This window comes from Saccostrea cucullata, unplaced genomic scaffold, assembly GCF_032062105.1.
Source record: "Saccostrea cucullata isolate Sc308-1 unplaced genomic scaffold, CSIRO_AGI_Scuc_v1 ctg616, whole genome shotgun sequence".
In the NCBI taxonomy this organism is placed as follows: domain Eukaryota; kingdom Metazoa; phylum Mollusca; class Bivalvia; order Ostreida; family Ostreidae; genus Saccostrea; species Saccostrea cuccullata.
In genome coordinates this window covers 248,003-263,290 of record NW_026929709.1, presented here as the reverse complement: position 1 = coordinate 263,290, position 15,288 = coordinate 248,003, and the positions used below count along the sequence as shown (strand labels likewise).

At 32.6% G+C, this 15,288-nt stretch overlaps 1 protein-coding gene across 1 annotated transcript; it reads left to right on the top strand.

The window, feature by feature from the left end:
• The first annotated feature begins 7,887 nt into the window (after nt 1-7,887).
• LOC134281918 (uncharacterized) lies at nt 7,888-14,319 on the top strand. Its single transcript, XM_062764343.1, has 4 exons — nt 7,888-8,295; nt 11,309-11,698; nt 13,140-13,441; nt 13,918-14,319. The coding sequence occupies exons 1-4, from the start codon at nt 7,953-7,955 to the stop codon at nt 14,317-14,319; spliced, it is 1,437 nt and encodes a 478-aa protein (XP_062620327.1). The 5' UTR covers nt 7,888-7,952.
• Nucleotides 14,320-15,288: the final 969 nt, after the last annotated feature.

Here is a 15,288-nt window from a genome sequence, read left to right as displayed (position 1 = left end):
ACGAAAAGGACACACACTATAGCTAATACCCGGAGCACTAAAACGACAATTTTTGACGTTCTCCGACATCAAAAGCTTAATTCGTGTTTTTTTCTTAAGGTAGGTAACGTTACAGTCAATATTTTTTTATGTCGATTTAACCACTCATAAAAAAAGTGCACAATCATACTGCTCAGATTTCATACGTAAAATTTAAAACTTCCTCTCTCAGATCCTGCAAATCATCAAACTTCTGTTTGATTTTGTTTACAGAGTCACGCTCTGTCACGCTCATTTTTATGGCACTGCATTCTCGGAATGATGTCTTCCGTCGCACATCATCTTGGAAACTGTTTCCTTGCGTCAAAAATTTTATCAACCACTTAAGGTATTACCATCCTCCTGTGATGTCATAAGGTTTTTGCAACAACTATTATCAATAGAAATTGATTAAGACAGGATATAGAAAAAAAGTCTTTTAAATGAATGCTTTTCAATAGTTGTAATGAAAAAATATTGTTAAGTTATAAAACTTTAAAAATGTATTTTGTCATCATTTAATCAATTATTCAATCTGTAAAAAATTGTGACAAGGATAATTACTCTTTCTAAGATATTTTCTTTATTGTACTTTTAATGTAAAATAGTTTCCCTGGTATTCACAGTTCAAAATTATCTTATAAGTAAGAAGTATCTTGGAACTCTTAGCATCAAAATCATGCATTTTAAAGATTTTTTATGTTAACTTAGACCTCTGTTTATTTATGTCTCCCGTCATTAATAATATGGCGACCTATAACTATTTTTTTTTTGCGATTATTGGTAAATATCAAATGAAAATAAATGCAGTTTTTTTTTTACTTTGAACCATTAAAATTGTGAGGGTGGAAAAACATTAAATATTAAAGAAGGGTTTCCTTTACTTTGTTTTAAAGACTGTTTATACAGTATTTATGGGTCACTGTAGGTGATTTTCCGATCTCTACTATGAATTTTATCACTGCTCTCTGCTCCACCTTAATTTTCCGAAAACATCCCTTTTTGGAACTGAATGCCGATCCTATCTTAGTAAATTCAAAACTCGGTTTCTCAGCCATTTCGAAACTTTGAATATTCAAATTTTGCAAGTTTAATGTTATAACTTTTGTTAACCTCATAACGTAACAATCGTTCAAAGAATAAGTGCACTTTAGTACGTCATTTGGAACCTTTTCGGCTAACCATTTTAATCTTTGCAATATATAGCGAAATTAATCCATGATTATTGTGCAAGCATATGCACGGGCGACATATTGCAATTGTACGCATGTTTTTGTTCTACGCGCTGTTTCTCGTAGATGGCTGAAACAATCTCCCTGAAACTTTCCTCAAAGGAGGATCACTGGTTGTAGTTGTGTTGTGTGGTCATTCAGTTTCAAAATGCTACCGTTGCCATGGAAACCTGCAAAAAACGACGAATTTTGTCCGCCAGTTTTCTCTCTGGTTCCTTGAACATTCTTTATGAAATTTTATTTATGTAATGATTAGTATTTTTAATTGTGCTCATTGGATTTAAAAATTTCAAATTGTCAATACCAACAGGGGAAACGTGAAAATTATTTAACTTTGATTTTTAAATCAAAGTACTGAAAGGACTGATATGAATTGATGGTTGTCCAAGCTTAGCTAATGGGTATTGTTTTAGTGATACAAAAAATGAAAGTCTTGTCCATTTCGGGGTTACACAAGCTATTACTTTCAATAGCAGACTTTTTAGTTATTGATTGTGTTTGTTTTTATATTTAATCCAATCAGCTATAAATACGTCAAGTAACGTAAGGAAAATTCTTTTATCAATACTTCATCCGTGGTCGAACCCACAAAACACATTACAATAAGTATTATTTAGAGTACGAGTTTCCTACTGTATCAGAGATACAGGGCGGGGCTTGAGGCGAGAGCGATAGCTCGAGCCGGGCCCCGCCCTGTATCTCTGATACAGTAAGAAACGAGTATTCTAAATGACTTGTGACATGACCTTTCCAAGGACCTCACTAATTTACATGCGTATTTGGGTACATACCTCCCAACCAATCAGATGATTTTGCAGAAAGTTGATTTAGTATCCCATTTTAATTAAGCATTCGCAACTGAAATGCCGAGTGAGATGGACGTGCAGGTATCTATCATTTTAAAATAATTATTTAAGGGATGCATAAATTAATTTGTTCTCCAAAAATTTTATTTAGATTTGATTGCGCAGGTTTTTTTTTTCTCTATGCACTTTTTGCTGACATTTTTTTTTCAGTTTAAGCTACGATTTAATGCAAAACATTTTGATATATAAGAATCATGTGGGAATATTTTTGAAACAAAAATGCTTCGGGAGATCGTAGATTCTGAGAGAAATGTCCGACAATGTCCTCCACCGGTCGTCATATACAAATTGAAATAAGCAGATGAAAGGAAAAGGGGGGGGGTATTTTACCATTATGTTTTCATTAAAATGTAGAGTAACTATAAAAAGGGGAATACAGCACTCACTGGTGCCCCCCATCCCACCTCCTTTGAGTTTTTTTTTCTTTTTCGCTTTCGTAAATAATTTTTTTTCCTAATCTTGTATACATACGCTTTTTAATTCGTCAACAAGTAACGAAATGACGCACATAGGTGTTGGTTGATTATAAATATAACCCCACGGAATACGATTTTCCGTTTTTTTTTTGGGGGGGGGGGGGGGGGGGGGGGGGGGGGCAAAGTAATAATTTGTTAACTGCCCTACTCCCTCCTTTCTAAAATTTTTGAATCCGACAATAATACCTTTACGTTGTAAAATTTTATTCTTAATTCACCTCAATTTTTGAGTAAATACTAACAGTTCTATGGCGAATTGAACGATTGGTATGTCTGTACATGGATACAGCTTTCCGTCATCGCTAAATATAAACCGTACTGTATCGTTGATATTTTGCAGATACAGTACAGTTTCTGCTCATTTGCATAAGAAACGCCCACAAAAAGTGTTCTGTATCGCAGTTACAGTATGCTTGACTTCAAAAGAAAACTCACCGGGTCATGTCACAATAAATATCAATGACACAACTTTCATTTAAATGTAAGCCTGTCCACGAACTTTACGGACAACACTCGTAGATATAACTATTCAAACTTCTTTGAATAGCTAAACGTAATTTATCATTTTCCTCTTAGGTATATACGTGACATTACTAATTCAAATCAAATAGGTTATGTTAAGTTGATGATATCAGCAATTGCATTATTTTTTACTTGCAGCTCCAGGTCAATATTTACTTCATGTATAATTATTGATATCAAAAGACTTTTTTCATTGTTTGCAAGGGCCGCACGCTTTCCGAAATTCGACACACTTGTGGATTTAAGAAAAGGACTGAGAGGAAGATCCAGAGTTTATAGATTGTCAAACAAGTACTCACTCTATACCAAAAACGAAAGGAATTCACTTCAGTATTTGTATTGTCTACGAAAAAGCTGTTTTTATTTTGTGATTTTCGGGTTCATTTTTCATCTTCACATTTCCTAAAATTTCATATGTTCAATGAATTGTGTTTAACAATTCTGGAATTTAAAGTATCTCCAGCGGCAACACGATTCATATGTAAAGGTCATCGATTTATCTACACCTAGGACAGAAATTTCTTCGTTATCTTTTTTAAACTTGAAGATTTCAAACACTTCCTTTATCAGAAACTGTTTGATAAAGATTTATAGATTTAAGCGCACTGAAGATATAAACTTTTTTCAATAAATCTGTAGCAAATGGAGGAATGGATATCCGGTACATCATATTAATATATTCACTTGGTGAGTGAAACAATTTATTGAAAATGATTAGAATATATGTTTGTCAATATACATGTCCAGGTATTATAGTAAACTCGTGTGTACTCGTTTTTTGGTTGAACAAAGACTGTTCTACTATGCTTGCTTCTATAAAATTTCTTATTTCTTTATGATTACTTGTAGTTGATCTGATGTTACAAAACCAACTACCAGAAATACCTTATATGAAAATGGTTTGTTTCAATAATGGGCCAACCACACAAACAGTTGTTCTAAATTGTACCGAGCCACATAATGACACCATAGCAGTTTCCTCTGTAAAAGTCTTGTCTAACAGAACGTACGGCCAGAGTTGTCTCCAGGGAAACCACGGCGATGGTTATGCTTTGTCGATTTCGTATCAGCATGATCTTCTCTTTATGCAACATTGCAATGGAAACATAGGAATATGTCAACATAATTTATCAATACAGAACTCGACGTTATATGATACCGTCAGGATTGAATATTATTGTATAAAACGTAAGGTATTATTACCAGTTATAAAATTTTATTTCTGAAAGAGATAAGGCATTCAAAAAAAAAGATTAATCAAAGAAGAAGGGGTGATGGAGAAAGAAAGAGAGCCTTGAATACTGTGAATGATTATTTTCTATTTACCATTAAAAGTTAGGGGGCCTCCACTCAATATATACGACAAGCAAGTAAAACAAATAAAATTTAAAAGACCCTAGACTGACCAAACCGTGAGAGAGTCAACTTCCCAAAATAATCTGACATGCTAAAAAACTACTGAGTAAGATACCTATGTACATGGATAAAACTAGAACAAATTCATTCCGGGGAATATTTGTCCCGTCGATCCCGCTTAGCAATAACTGTAGCTCTTCAAAGCCCCAAGCTGATGTCGAGTAAAATGATTAAGGTCAATTTTGGAATTGATTTCAGAATATCTCGAGAAGTATAAGGAATTACGGAATGAACTTTGGTAGTAATGAAGATTGCATGTTTATATATGAATAGATATGGATAGAAAGTAAATTTGTAAAGCGTTTAATTGAAAAGAATTTTATTGGCGAAAGTAGGTACCCTATGAAAAGAATTCAATACCTTTATTTTTTTAACACCTCAATTTTATTTCTAAGCGACCTAAAGGCCTGTGGTTCATATACAATTTTTCAATACGTTGAATATACCAAATATCCTTAAACACAATAGCAAAATGTAATTTCATATCTGTGATATAAATGCCTTTGATTTGGTTTTTTTTAATTTATTATAGAAGACATAATTTTCATTCCACAAGTTGAAAATCTCACTGTTTTACAAGGATTCAAAAGAGTTTATCTTCAGAGTGAGAACTTCCTTCAAAAGTTTCAGCCTTCTCGGAATATTTGGTGCCAAATTTCCACTGATACATATTCCGTACCCCTCCTTCAGTTGACTGTAATTGATGTCCGATTTTCTGGTCATGTTTCTCGAATGTCAATCGAAGACAATAATACATGTAGTAACATTTGTGAGATTCGTCATCCATGGCAAGGTATAGAAAATTTAACAGTGTCACATCTAATCCACTTCAATGGATCCGGAAGATTTTGGATCGGATATAATTGTGAGTAGTATTTTTTTAAAATTGTTTTTATTACACTTTATTAAGATTGCAGATTTATCATTTGATTACAAGTCTGCAATTCTGCAATAATGTAAATTACCTTTATCATTTAGATTCATCAAATGCCAGGATAAAGTTGAACATGTTTTGTAATCAAACCGAAGAAAAATACCACAATGGTCAGTAAAAAAAATTCTTTTATCTTTAAAAGTCTTAATGTAATAAATATCCCAACACCCAATTTTCCACTGAAAACGTTATTTATAATATAAGATATATCCTATAGAACTTATTAAAACATGATAATATTTTCATTTGCCAAACATCTCTAATCTATTCTCTGTATGAGAAATAAGTTCAGGTATATACATTTAATTGTGTGGCAGGTTAATTTTTCATCATTAGTATAAACAAATACTGACAACGCAAATGCTTTTCCTACTTACGGAATAAAAAAGAGTATGTACGAATGTTCAGTCTATACTCGTGTTTTTAAATATTACTCCAACCTTGTGTCAAACAAGAAAATGTTACACCCATCATGTCTGAAGACACGGTATCGTTCTTGTATAATCAGTACCTTCTCTTTTTTGTCATTTTGAAATTTTCATAATTTATATTATATCTGTTTCAATAATGACACATAAATTAATCTCTTCGAGACGCTGCTGTTTAAACACATACCAATCAATTTTGATACCAACCTGGTTAAGGAAATTGAAATCGAAGGCACAGATAATTCTCGTTTTAGTGTTTACTGAACTTTTCTGCCTTAATTAAACACTGCCATTTTATTATAATAAATTGATCTGTTTTATTCAATATTGATTTAAACAATATTTAAATCAATATTATTAAATATGGATTACAATCATCTTTTTTTTTAATGTGCCACTCAAGAACAGTCAATTTTCTGAATGGTATTAAAATAGTGCTAATATTTATGATAAATTGAAAGAAGAATGACAAAAAGTATTTGCATTAAGCATCTCAAATGTTTTATATTCTAGAAGAGCATTACTCGTCATATTGAATTTTAAAGAGTTTTTTTTTTGAGATAAGAAATAGTGTTTATAACATATGTATTTTATTCCATCAGCTATTAACTGAGTATTTGAAGGGGCTGTAAAGGTTAAGATTTCTTTTCATCATAAAATGGAAAGATTGAAGAAGGACGTACATTTAAAGAATGTTCTGATAAAAAAAATTACATTTTGAATGTTAATTCAAATAAATAAAGTATTTACAATTTCAAATTGTCTGCGTCCTTTATAAAGATTTCTTGCAGATAATCTGATAATTTTTACGGCATTTGTTTGCAATTTAACGTGTCCTCAAATTTCCAGCATACAAAAGAAGGTACAGTGTACCCACAAAAATACTCAAATAAAATATATAAACCTTCACATTGTCCCTAATAAGGTCGTTATTGATAGCCCGAGTGGAATGCAATAGGGTTACGCATACTTGACAATGTTTACGACGGAGGTTTAAATTGACTACAAACGATCATTTGAATTGCTTTTTTGTATAAGGAATACACTTCCTTGACATTCTATCAGATAAATGTCTTGAAAAAATTGTTCCTGGCTGTTTCATTACAAAAAGCTCTCTCAGCATGTTTAATCGTATTCTTTATTTTCAAAATCGTTTACTAGATATAATTTTACAAGAAAAACAATTATTATATTTTTTAAAATCATATAATTTTCCCTACAATTTCAATGCAGAAAAAGCCAAATTAAAATTCTGGGGGAGGGGGGTGTCCTGAGAAAAAATCTCTGTCTTTCTTTCTCTTTCTCTCTCTCTTGTTCATGTTTTATGCAGTCTGAGTTGTATGGTCGTGTATATGCAGTTGTTCGATGAATTATAAGCAAACCTGCTGGTATAATTGATCTATTATTTGCTGTGAATGTCTACAATGTGAGATTTAAATTCCTTACGTGACCTTAACAACGTGCGAAGCTAACATGTGGTAGTTGGAAACGAAAACGAACGAATCGTAACATGCAGTTTACGGGATTTCTATTTATCCTACAATGCATATATTTCATTTATGGTACGTATTCATAATGTAATATCTACAAATACTTCTCATACATAAGATACTTTCAAAACTATAATTTATTTATTATTTAGTGAAGTTTACTATCAAGTTGTTGCTCTTCTCTTGTATAATGGAATAGTCTTAAGTACCAGTAATTAGACACGTGTAATTTTGCTTTTCGTGATATTAAGGGGTAAGTTCACGTGATTGCCATATGAAATCTCCAAAAATATCACTTCTAGCAAAGGAAATTTAGTAAAATTCAAATTTTAGAGCTATTTAATTAAGTAAAATACAGATTTCGATGATTATTCATGAAATCCTTTGCAGAATGACACAATTACTCATAATCTCGATTGCCTATTATTTCATCTTTCCCGATAGAGGATACGCTAGAAAACTTTTTATTTGAGATAACCTGTATGACAGCCTAAGATAGAAATTTGGTTTTATATTTGAACAGGACAAGCTGATCTCTATGCATTCAGATGTTATGGAGCAGGGTGGGTGATGGACGAATCATGCCCCCCAAACCACAAAATGTTCCCAATACACGTCAAAGTTGGGGCTCTTGCTAAGGCAACGGGTTGTCCTAATTACATAGTCAAAGGTACTAACTCTACGCTGGAGTCCATGTGTTGTAACCACACCGACAGTGCTTGTCTTAACTTTTATCGGAACACCCTGAATGATTCGATTACCTACGTATATCATAAGAACTGTATGGGTCGGGAAATGTGTATAAGTCACTCTATAGTTCAGGCTACCACTACCGGTCCAGTTGTTTTTTGTAATCAGACTCTGTATCATTCCACCACTACTGTACTAGAGCTCAAGTACCAGTGTTATAAAGGTATGTCAAGATCATATTTATCTATGTAGGAGTACATATATTTTAAAAATGTATGAAATGTATGTTTTGAAGAGAGAGAGAGGGCAGGGGAGCTAGTTTTCATGTTTTATATGTGCCTTGACATGTCACAAGGCCAATAAAGGAAAAGTTAGTTTTCATATTCAGTATATGCCTTAACATGTCATAAGGGCAAAGAAGGACAGGCTAATTTTCATGTTTGATATATACTGTAACCCATCTTTTATTTGCTTGCAATTAAGTTTGCGAAGTTCGCGAGAGAGCCTCATCATCGTGAACATTTCTCGCCGCGAACCGATCCTTAAAGTTTCTCTTTCTATTTAACAACAGATCATAAAAGACCATCACGAAAATTAATTGTAGCGAACTAGTTTATGCCCGGTAAATTTCGAAATAAAGTCGTCGCGAATAAAAGTTGATTTAAAGTATGCCTTGACGTGTCACAAGGCCAGTATAGGACAGGCTAGTTTTCATGTTTTATTTATCTCTCATGTGTAATTTGGCCAGTTTATTAAGACAAGCAAACTCTATTTTCATTCACATTCGATCTTTAAATATTGCATACTGGTACTTCCGACTTTTATTGAAATATCAAAGTTTATCGATGTAACCTCAGAAATTCAGACAAAACTGTCGTTCAAATTAAAAATATAGTATGACGTCGCGCACGGTGTTGGTGTCAAAAAGTCAATGATTACTATTACGGCGGCATATGCGCTATTTCCATAATTTTAAAACAATTCAGTATATGAAAACTATATATCATTCGGTCGGTAATTGTATACTAAATATATTTTAACAAAAATATTGATAAAAAAATTTCAATTATCAAATATATTAATTCGACTATTCAATCAATTACGTCAAAAACGCATGTAGACAGGAAACAGGAGCGTCGCACACGCAATAACTAAATGTTGATAATTTCCATAAAACAAACAATACAAACATAAAATTTAGCAGAAAAGTTCAAAATATGATGTAACTGATGTAAAGTTTTACAATTGTGATTTTGTTCAATCCGAATGCCGTGAAAGCGTTGTTCAAAATGCAAGACAGCGATGTAGATATGCGTTATCTGAAGAAATTTTGAAGGAACAAGAAATGTCATCGGTAACTTAAAAAAAAATAATTTCATGAGCAAAATCAATTTTGAAATGGCATGTCAATTATCCTTTTTGTGTGCTAGGAACTATATTTTAAATTAAACTGATATTTTGTGTCGATATGTATGTTAGGTTTCTCATATTAAGCCGATTTATTGTGGGGACATTGACTAAAATGGTGTGTCACAAAGTTTGGAGGTTCAATGTCGCAAAGTTTTTAAGATTCGTAAAATGGCAAATTTTGTAATGCTGGATGAAAATTTGATGTTAGAAATTATTTTAAATTCTACAAAATGTTGCCATGTTATTAAGGAAAAGATCTATAGACAGAATTTTAACTAGCGGTGCCTTAAATTTTAATAACAATTGCCGTATTACATATATGTACTACATGTAGCTATACGTCACAAGTGAATTTGACGACAGAAACGTTGCGTTTAAATGCTACACCCCAGAAATGATCTACATTTTAAAAATTCATTTTTATAATTTGGCACCAAACAACGTTTAATACAAAATGTGCAAAATCAAAAATTTATCTAGATATGAAAATGAATTGATACTATGAAGAAGTGTTTGTTTTATAGACTTTTTACAATGTCAACATAAATGTCACACATTGTCCAAAAGTAATAAATATTACTATAATTGTATAAATGTGGTAAAATTGATCATATGTGTGGTCATTGAAAATCGACATATTGAAAATTAAAGGATTTTTATGAATTGTGCATCTTTTCAAAAGGTTTTTGGTATATTCCAAAATAATTTCAGTAGAATGGTGACAAAATCCTAACAAAATTTAAATGTCAACATAAATGTCACAGACGTAAAAATTTGGCGTTTTATTAGGTTCAATGCATAAACGTCATGTAAAGCGTCAAAATATTTTTTTCTCTCTCCAAAAACTTACTCTTAATTGCTGATAAGTCTGATATGGATAAAAGAAAAACATACCAATAATGATTAATTAGAAAAATATTTTAAAGTTTTAAAAGTTGCATTTATATATGAAAGTAAAACATGTGCAGTGTATACTTGTACACTGTATCGGTATTTATAAATTCTTGTCAGAATCTGTACAAAAGTACCATTCAGAGTTCGAATTAAGACACGAGAAAAAAAAAATACAAACCAAAATTTATGCAAGAATATGATTTTTAAATTTGAATTAACTCACAGTAAAGCGTGTCAACTCCATTTTGTGCTGGTATAAAATGTTCTGTACATGGCGCGTTTACATTGAATAGCCAGTCCAATATTGAATAAGGGTTAGGGGTTGTCGCAGGTGAGTACAAATGTATCAGATTTTCATTACAAGATGGGATGGGACTTTGAACAAAAATAAATATTTCAATGCTAAATCAGCAAAATATCTTCAATCGTACAATTTACTGAAAACAAAGGACAGGCTCTAGGGCCCTACTGATATGGAATTTTTTTAAATTTATCTCAATAAAATAAGAATCATGAAAATTTAAAATGCGATGTTGAACAAGTTTCGTTATTTCTAACAAGTTTTTTTTTCAAATGAGGCAAACCATGCTCATATTTTCCTCCCGCAATATGCATGCAAAAGGGTGCAGAGAATTTAATGACACGTGTTTTCAATTACCTGCATTATATAATTGGCCGCATTACTGGGTTTTTATTTTTCCTCCATAAAAAATGTTAGCAAATAAGTCACGTCAAATAAATTTTCTAGAACTTCACGTAAAATAACGTCATTTTGACGTTACTGAAACTGACACCAACACCGTGCGCGACGTCTATATTTTTTTGTAGTAAGATTTTATGTTTTAAGAAACTTAATCGAGGAGAAGGATCCACAAATTATATACTAAGTCTTATGCATTTACTACTGTTAAAAATAGCCGTTTATATTTCAGATGAACAGTTCCTTACTCTGTCAAGTTCGGAATCTGTTTCTAAGACGGGTCTTACTGATGTTCATGTTGTGTTGCAAGATTACGAATCTTCCCCAGGGATACCTGCAGCCGTAACAAGTCTTGAGTGTTCCATTGAAACATCAGAATGTGATGGACAAATAAGGATTACTGCTAAAGATCTGAGATTGTTTTCTAATGGGAGCCATTGTTTACAGAGAATATCAATTAATGATACGGAGAATGCAGAGATAAATAATTTTGACTGCAGTCACAATACGGATTTTACACAAAATACAAACTTTTACACAAGTCTTTCTAACCATATTATTGTAAAATTTACCAATTCTTACAACTTTGACGGAGGGTTCCTTTGGATACAGCCAACTGCTGGTAACAAACTCTGACTAATTCTAATCTGTTGAACTGTAAACAATCAGTCGTCATACAATCTAAACAGTAAACATTTTCAAAACCTAGTTTTTAGTAACGATGATGCAGCGTTCTTTTTTCTTAAAAAGTAAATTAACCATTCCATCATGTATGGCTATTTTGACATTTACGAGAGCCTTTCAAAAATTACGCGGACTTGTTGCACAGAAAAAAATATTTGACTTAAGGAGGCTGGCGGGTCAAAAATTTAATCTTAATTTAACCACCAGATTTAACTTATTTTTTTAGATATGGTATATTTAGCTGTCAACTATCATTTGGCAAAGAAAAAATTCATATATTTTAGTTTTAAAATTTTATCATTTTGTATATCTTTATATGGAGCTCTCCTTTTAAAGGAGATTGAAATAGTCTAAAAATGGCTGCCACCCCCTAGCCTCGTTAATCGGGCAAAATGTCGCACATTATATAAAGCATCTTTAATTATATGCATATTATATACGTATTGATACCAATTTTGAGGGATTTAACAGGAAATAAAATTAAGTCTCGATGCAGTTAAATCTTTAAAAAATTGTAATATTTTATTTTCTCAACGTTTCCTCTAGTGTTCGATTCTGTACAAATAACATGTACACTGTAGTTACCTGTACCTTTTCTACTCAACATAAACATCCATATACAATTTCTTGTCAAGCTGAAACCAAGTATAGCATATTTCTTTGTTTTAAACCCGAAAACTGCCGGTATTAATGGGATACAGTCCATGTAAAGTTTTTGTCGATGAACTGCCCGTCCCCTCCCGCATAGGGACTAACCGTCTGAAATTCCAGTTTGTTATTTCTTTTCTTGACAAATTTTGTAGACAAATGTCGGAAATACACTGGTTTACTACATGTTTTATCGCGCATATTTTGGATCTTTGTTGGCGATTTCTCCAGCATTACACATAATTTGACAAAAATGTGGTGCTCAGTCAATTAAGGAATCGTCATTTTTGCAGTTGTTTTCACAAGAATCGCATCGCAGAAAAAAATCACCATATTTCTTTTAGTACTTCAAATAATATGTCAGAAATCTAAATTCATGAAAAAAGATAAGATAATAAATATATATTTGAAAAAAATTGTGAAAAATATCTCAAATTATAGAAAAATAAATGCGTAAAATTTTGGATTACGCATCTTTTTGTTTCAATTTTTTGTCCTGCTCCGTACCTTTCCATCAGCGATATCAAAATAGCGATAATCTTTGGAGAAATTTTTGAGTATCCAAAAATGTTGCCCAAACTTTATTGGAACCTTTAAAATATATTGAGTTTCATAACTATAATTTTACTATAACTTTTATGGCGTCTGCTAGAGTAAATGATAGCAGACTGCGCGGGGTTTTTTTGAACGGCCCTTGTGAATTACAGTTTGACAATCTTATGTTTTGACAGTGAACTCTAGCGATACACTTTCCCTGAATTGTCCCCCTACGGAGGAGAATCCAGCCTGTATCCCCACCACAGTAATAGTCACAACAGAGGAAGACACCACGACAACAGTGGTCACAGAGACAACAACTGGGACAACTCCAGCTACAAACAACACAGACCTAGATCCTGAAGATAACAAGCCACAGGAAGAAACAGAAGATGTCGGTCTCATTGTTGGGCTTTCTGTTGGACTGGTGGCTTTAGTGGTTGCAGTTGTTGCTCTGGTTGTGATCAAAAAAAGAAAGCCTTGCTCCAACGCTCCTGTATGTATATCTGCTCAGAATTCTGATTACTTAAATATTTTGCAAGTCTGAATCATTTTACGTTTACGTGATGTAAATTCGTTTGAATCTACTGAAAATAGCACAAGAATAGGCAAGTTTTTCAATACACTATGATACATATTGATTATATTTTTATAACAACGCTATTGCCCCATTTAAGGTCAAGATCCAAAAATGAAAGATACCAAAATACTTCCTAGATTTGGGATGTAATGATGCTTCATCACTATAATTTAAATCATATGAAACAGGGCATAAATGTTAGATAAAGACGATGAGAAGACATTTTTAACTCTGTATTTTAATTTTTAAAAATACTCGTATACGGGGGAATGGGGGAGGGGTAAGATTAATCCTGAAGTTATAAAAGATTTAGCACCAAGAAGATAATCTAAAATTATTCCCTTCTTTAATGAAGTGTTCAGGAACTTGCTGAGAGATTATCTTATTTATAGGAAAGAAAAGTATCACAGGCAAGACCAGACAAATCTACAGTTGAAATAAATAATGAAAGCTCATCAAGTCCTCAGAATGATTACGTATCAAAAACACAGTCATGGAGCCATCTTCATTCTTCTCAAAGAGTTTTTGAGATTAATGAAAAGTCAACAAGTCTTCAGAATGATCAGTCTTTAGCAAAACCGCCAAGAAGTCATCTTGCTCCAATTTCGGCAGAAGATGAATATAAGGTAAAGAAAAAGAAAAGAAAAAAGAAAAATGAGAAAAAGTGTGAATCAGACAACAAGAAAAAGAAGAAGAAAAAGAAGAAAAAGAAGAGGCATACAGATGGCTCAGGAGAAACTTCAAACAATCCTACAGAGAACGATATTACATCTCCTGTGAATAGTGCAATGTGAATTGTTGATCAGGAAACAAAATAAAGACACGATGGATAGATTTTACTACTTAACTCACAGTTTTGAATTATATTTTTAATAATTTTTTTCTTTAAACCAAATGCGAGTCTTTGATGATACTACCAAACCATAACGTTTTAGAGCTTACATCCCTCTCGTTCACTATAAATAGTTTAGCTTCATCGTACAGGCGTGGATCCAAATTTGATTTCAGGAGATGGGTGGTTTGGGTCCACCCCACTCAAAATATAAATCCAACCAAACATTTCTTGACAAAATAAAATTAACTCCTTTCTCAAACGTTAAAAACTTATGCCGTGGAGGATGGAGGGTAGTCGTTGACTTCTAAGGCTTCATTACTATATATGACTTTTCATACCAACTTTACACGGATCTGCGTTTTCTAGGGGGTACTACAAGGTCACTTTTAATAACTCTGCAAATTCCAGAAGTCCGCCTCTGACGCCCCCCCCCCCTCTAGATCCGCACATGCCATATACATTCAAGAAAACAGTGGGTATAAACTTCTATCTATAATTATAGTTTTCAAACAGAATGATTATTTTCTTAGTTTAAAAAATAATTTTTGGAGTTAACATACACTCTTTGGAGGAGACTTAATATCAGCACAGGTTAATTAGAAAAGTCTCCTTGATTTTTTTTCTCATAAGACTTCCATAGCTTCCAGAGACCTCCCCAAGAATTACCAACTAATCATGTTAAAATTGTTTAGTCCTCATTCATTTACCCTCATTTCTTCACAAATGTTTCTAAATAAAGGAGCGAAAAGTGAACTGTTATTACATTTACTCAATAAGTTGTACATTTGGTGCGGGGTATGCATATTTAAACGATCATATCTGTGACACCTCAACAGACTTAAATACATCGGCAATTTAAAGCAACACCACTGTGGTCGGAGTTTAATAGAAAAAATACAATGAAGGCTGCTCTAGTATTTCTTATGGT

Coding starts and splice junctions, on each gene's coding strand:
- LOC134281918 (XM_062764343.1), top strand. CDS start 7,953: ATGGACGAATCATGCCCCCCAAACCACAAAATGTTCCCAATACACGTC. Junction 8,296..11,308: donor CAAGTACCAGTGTTATAAAG/GTATGTCAAGAT, acceptor TTTATATTTCAG/ATGAACAGTTCCTTACTCTG. Junction 11,699..13,139: donor TTGGATACAGCCAACTGCTG/GTAACAAACTCT, acceptor ATGTTTTGACAG/TGAACTCTAGCGATACACTT.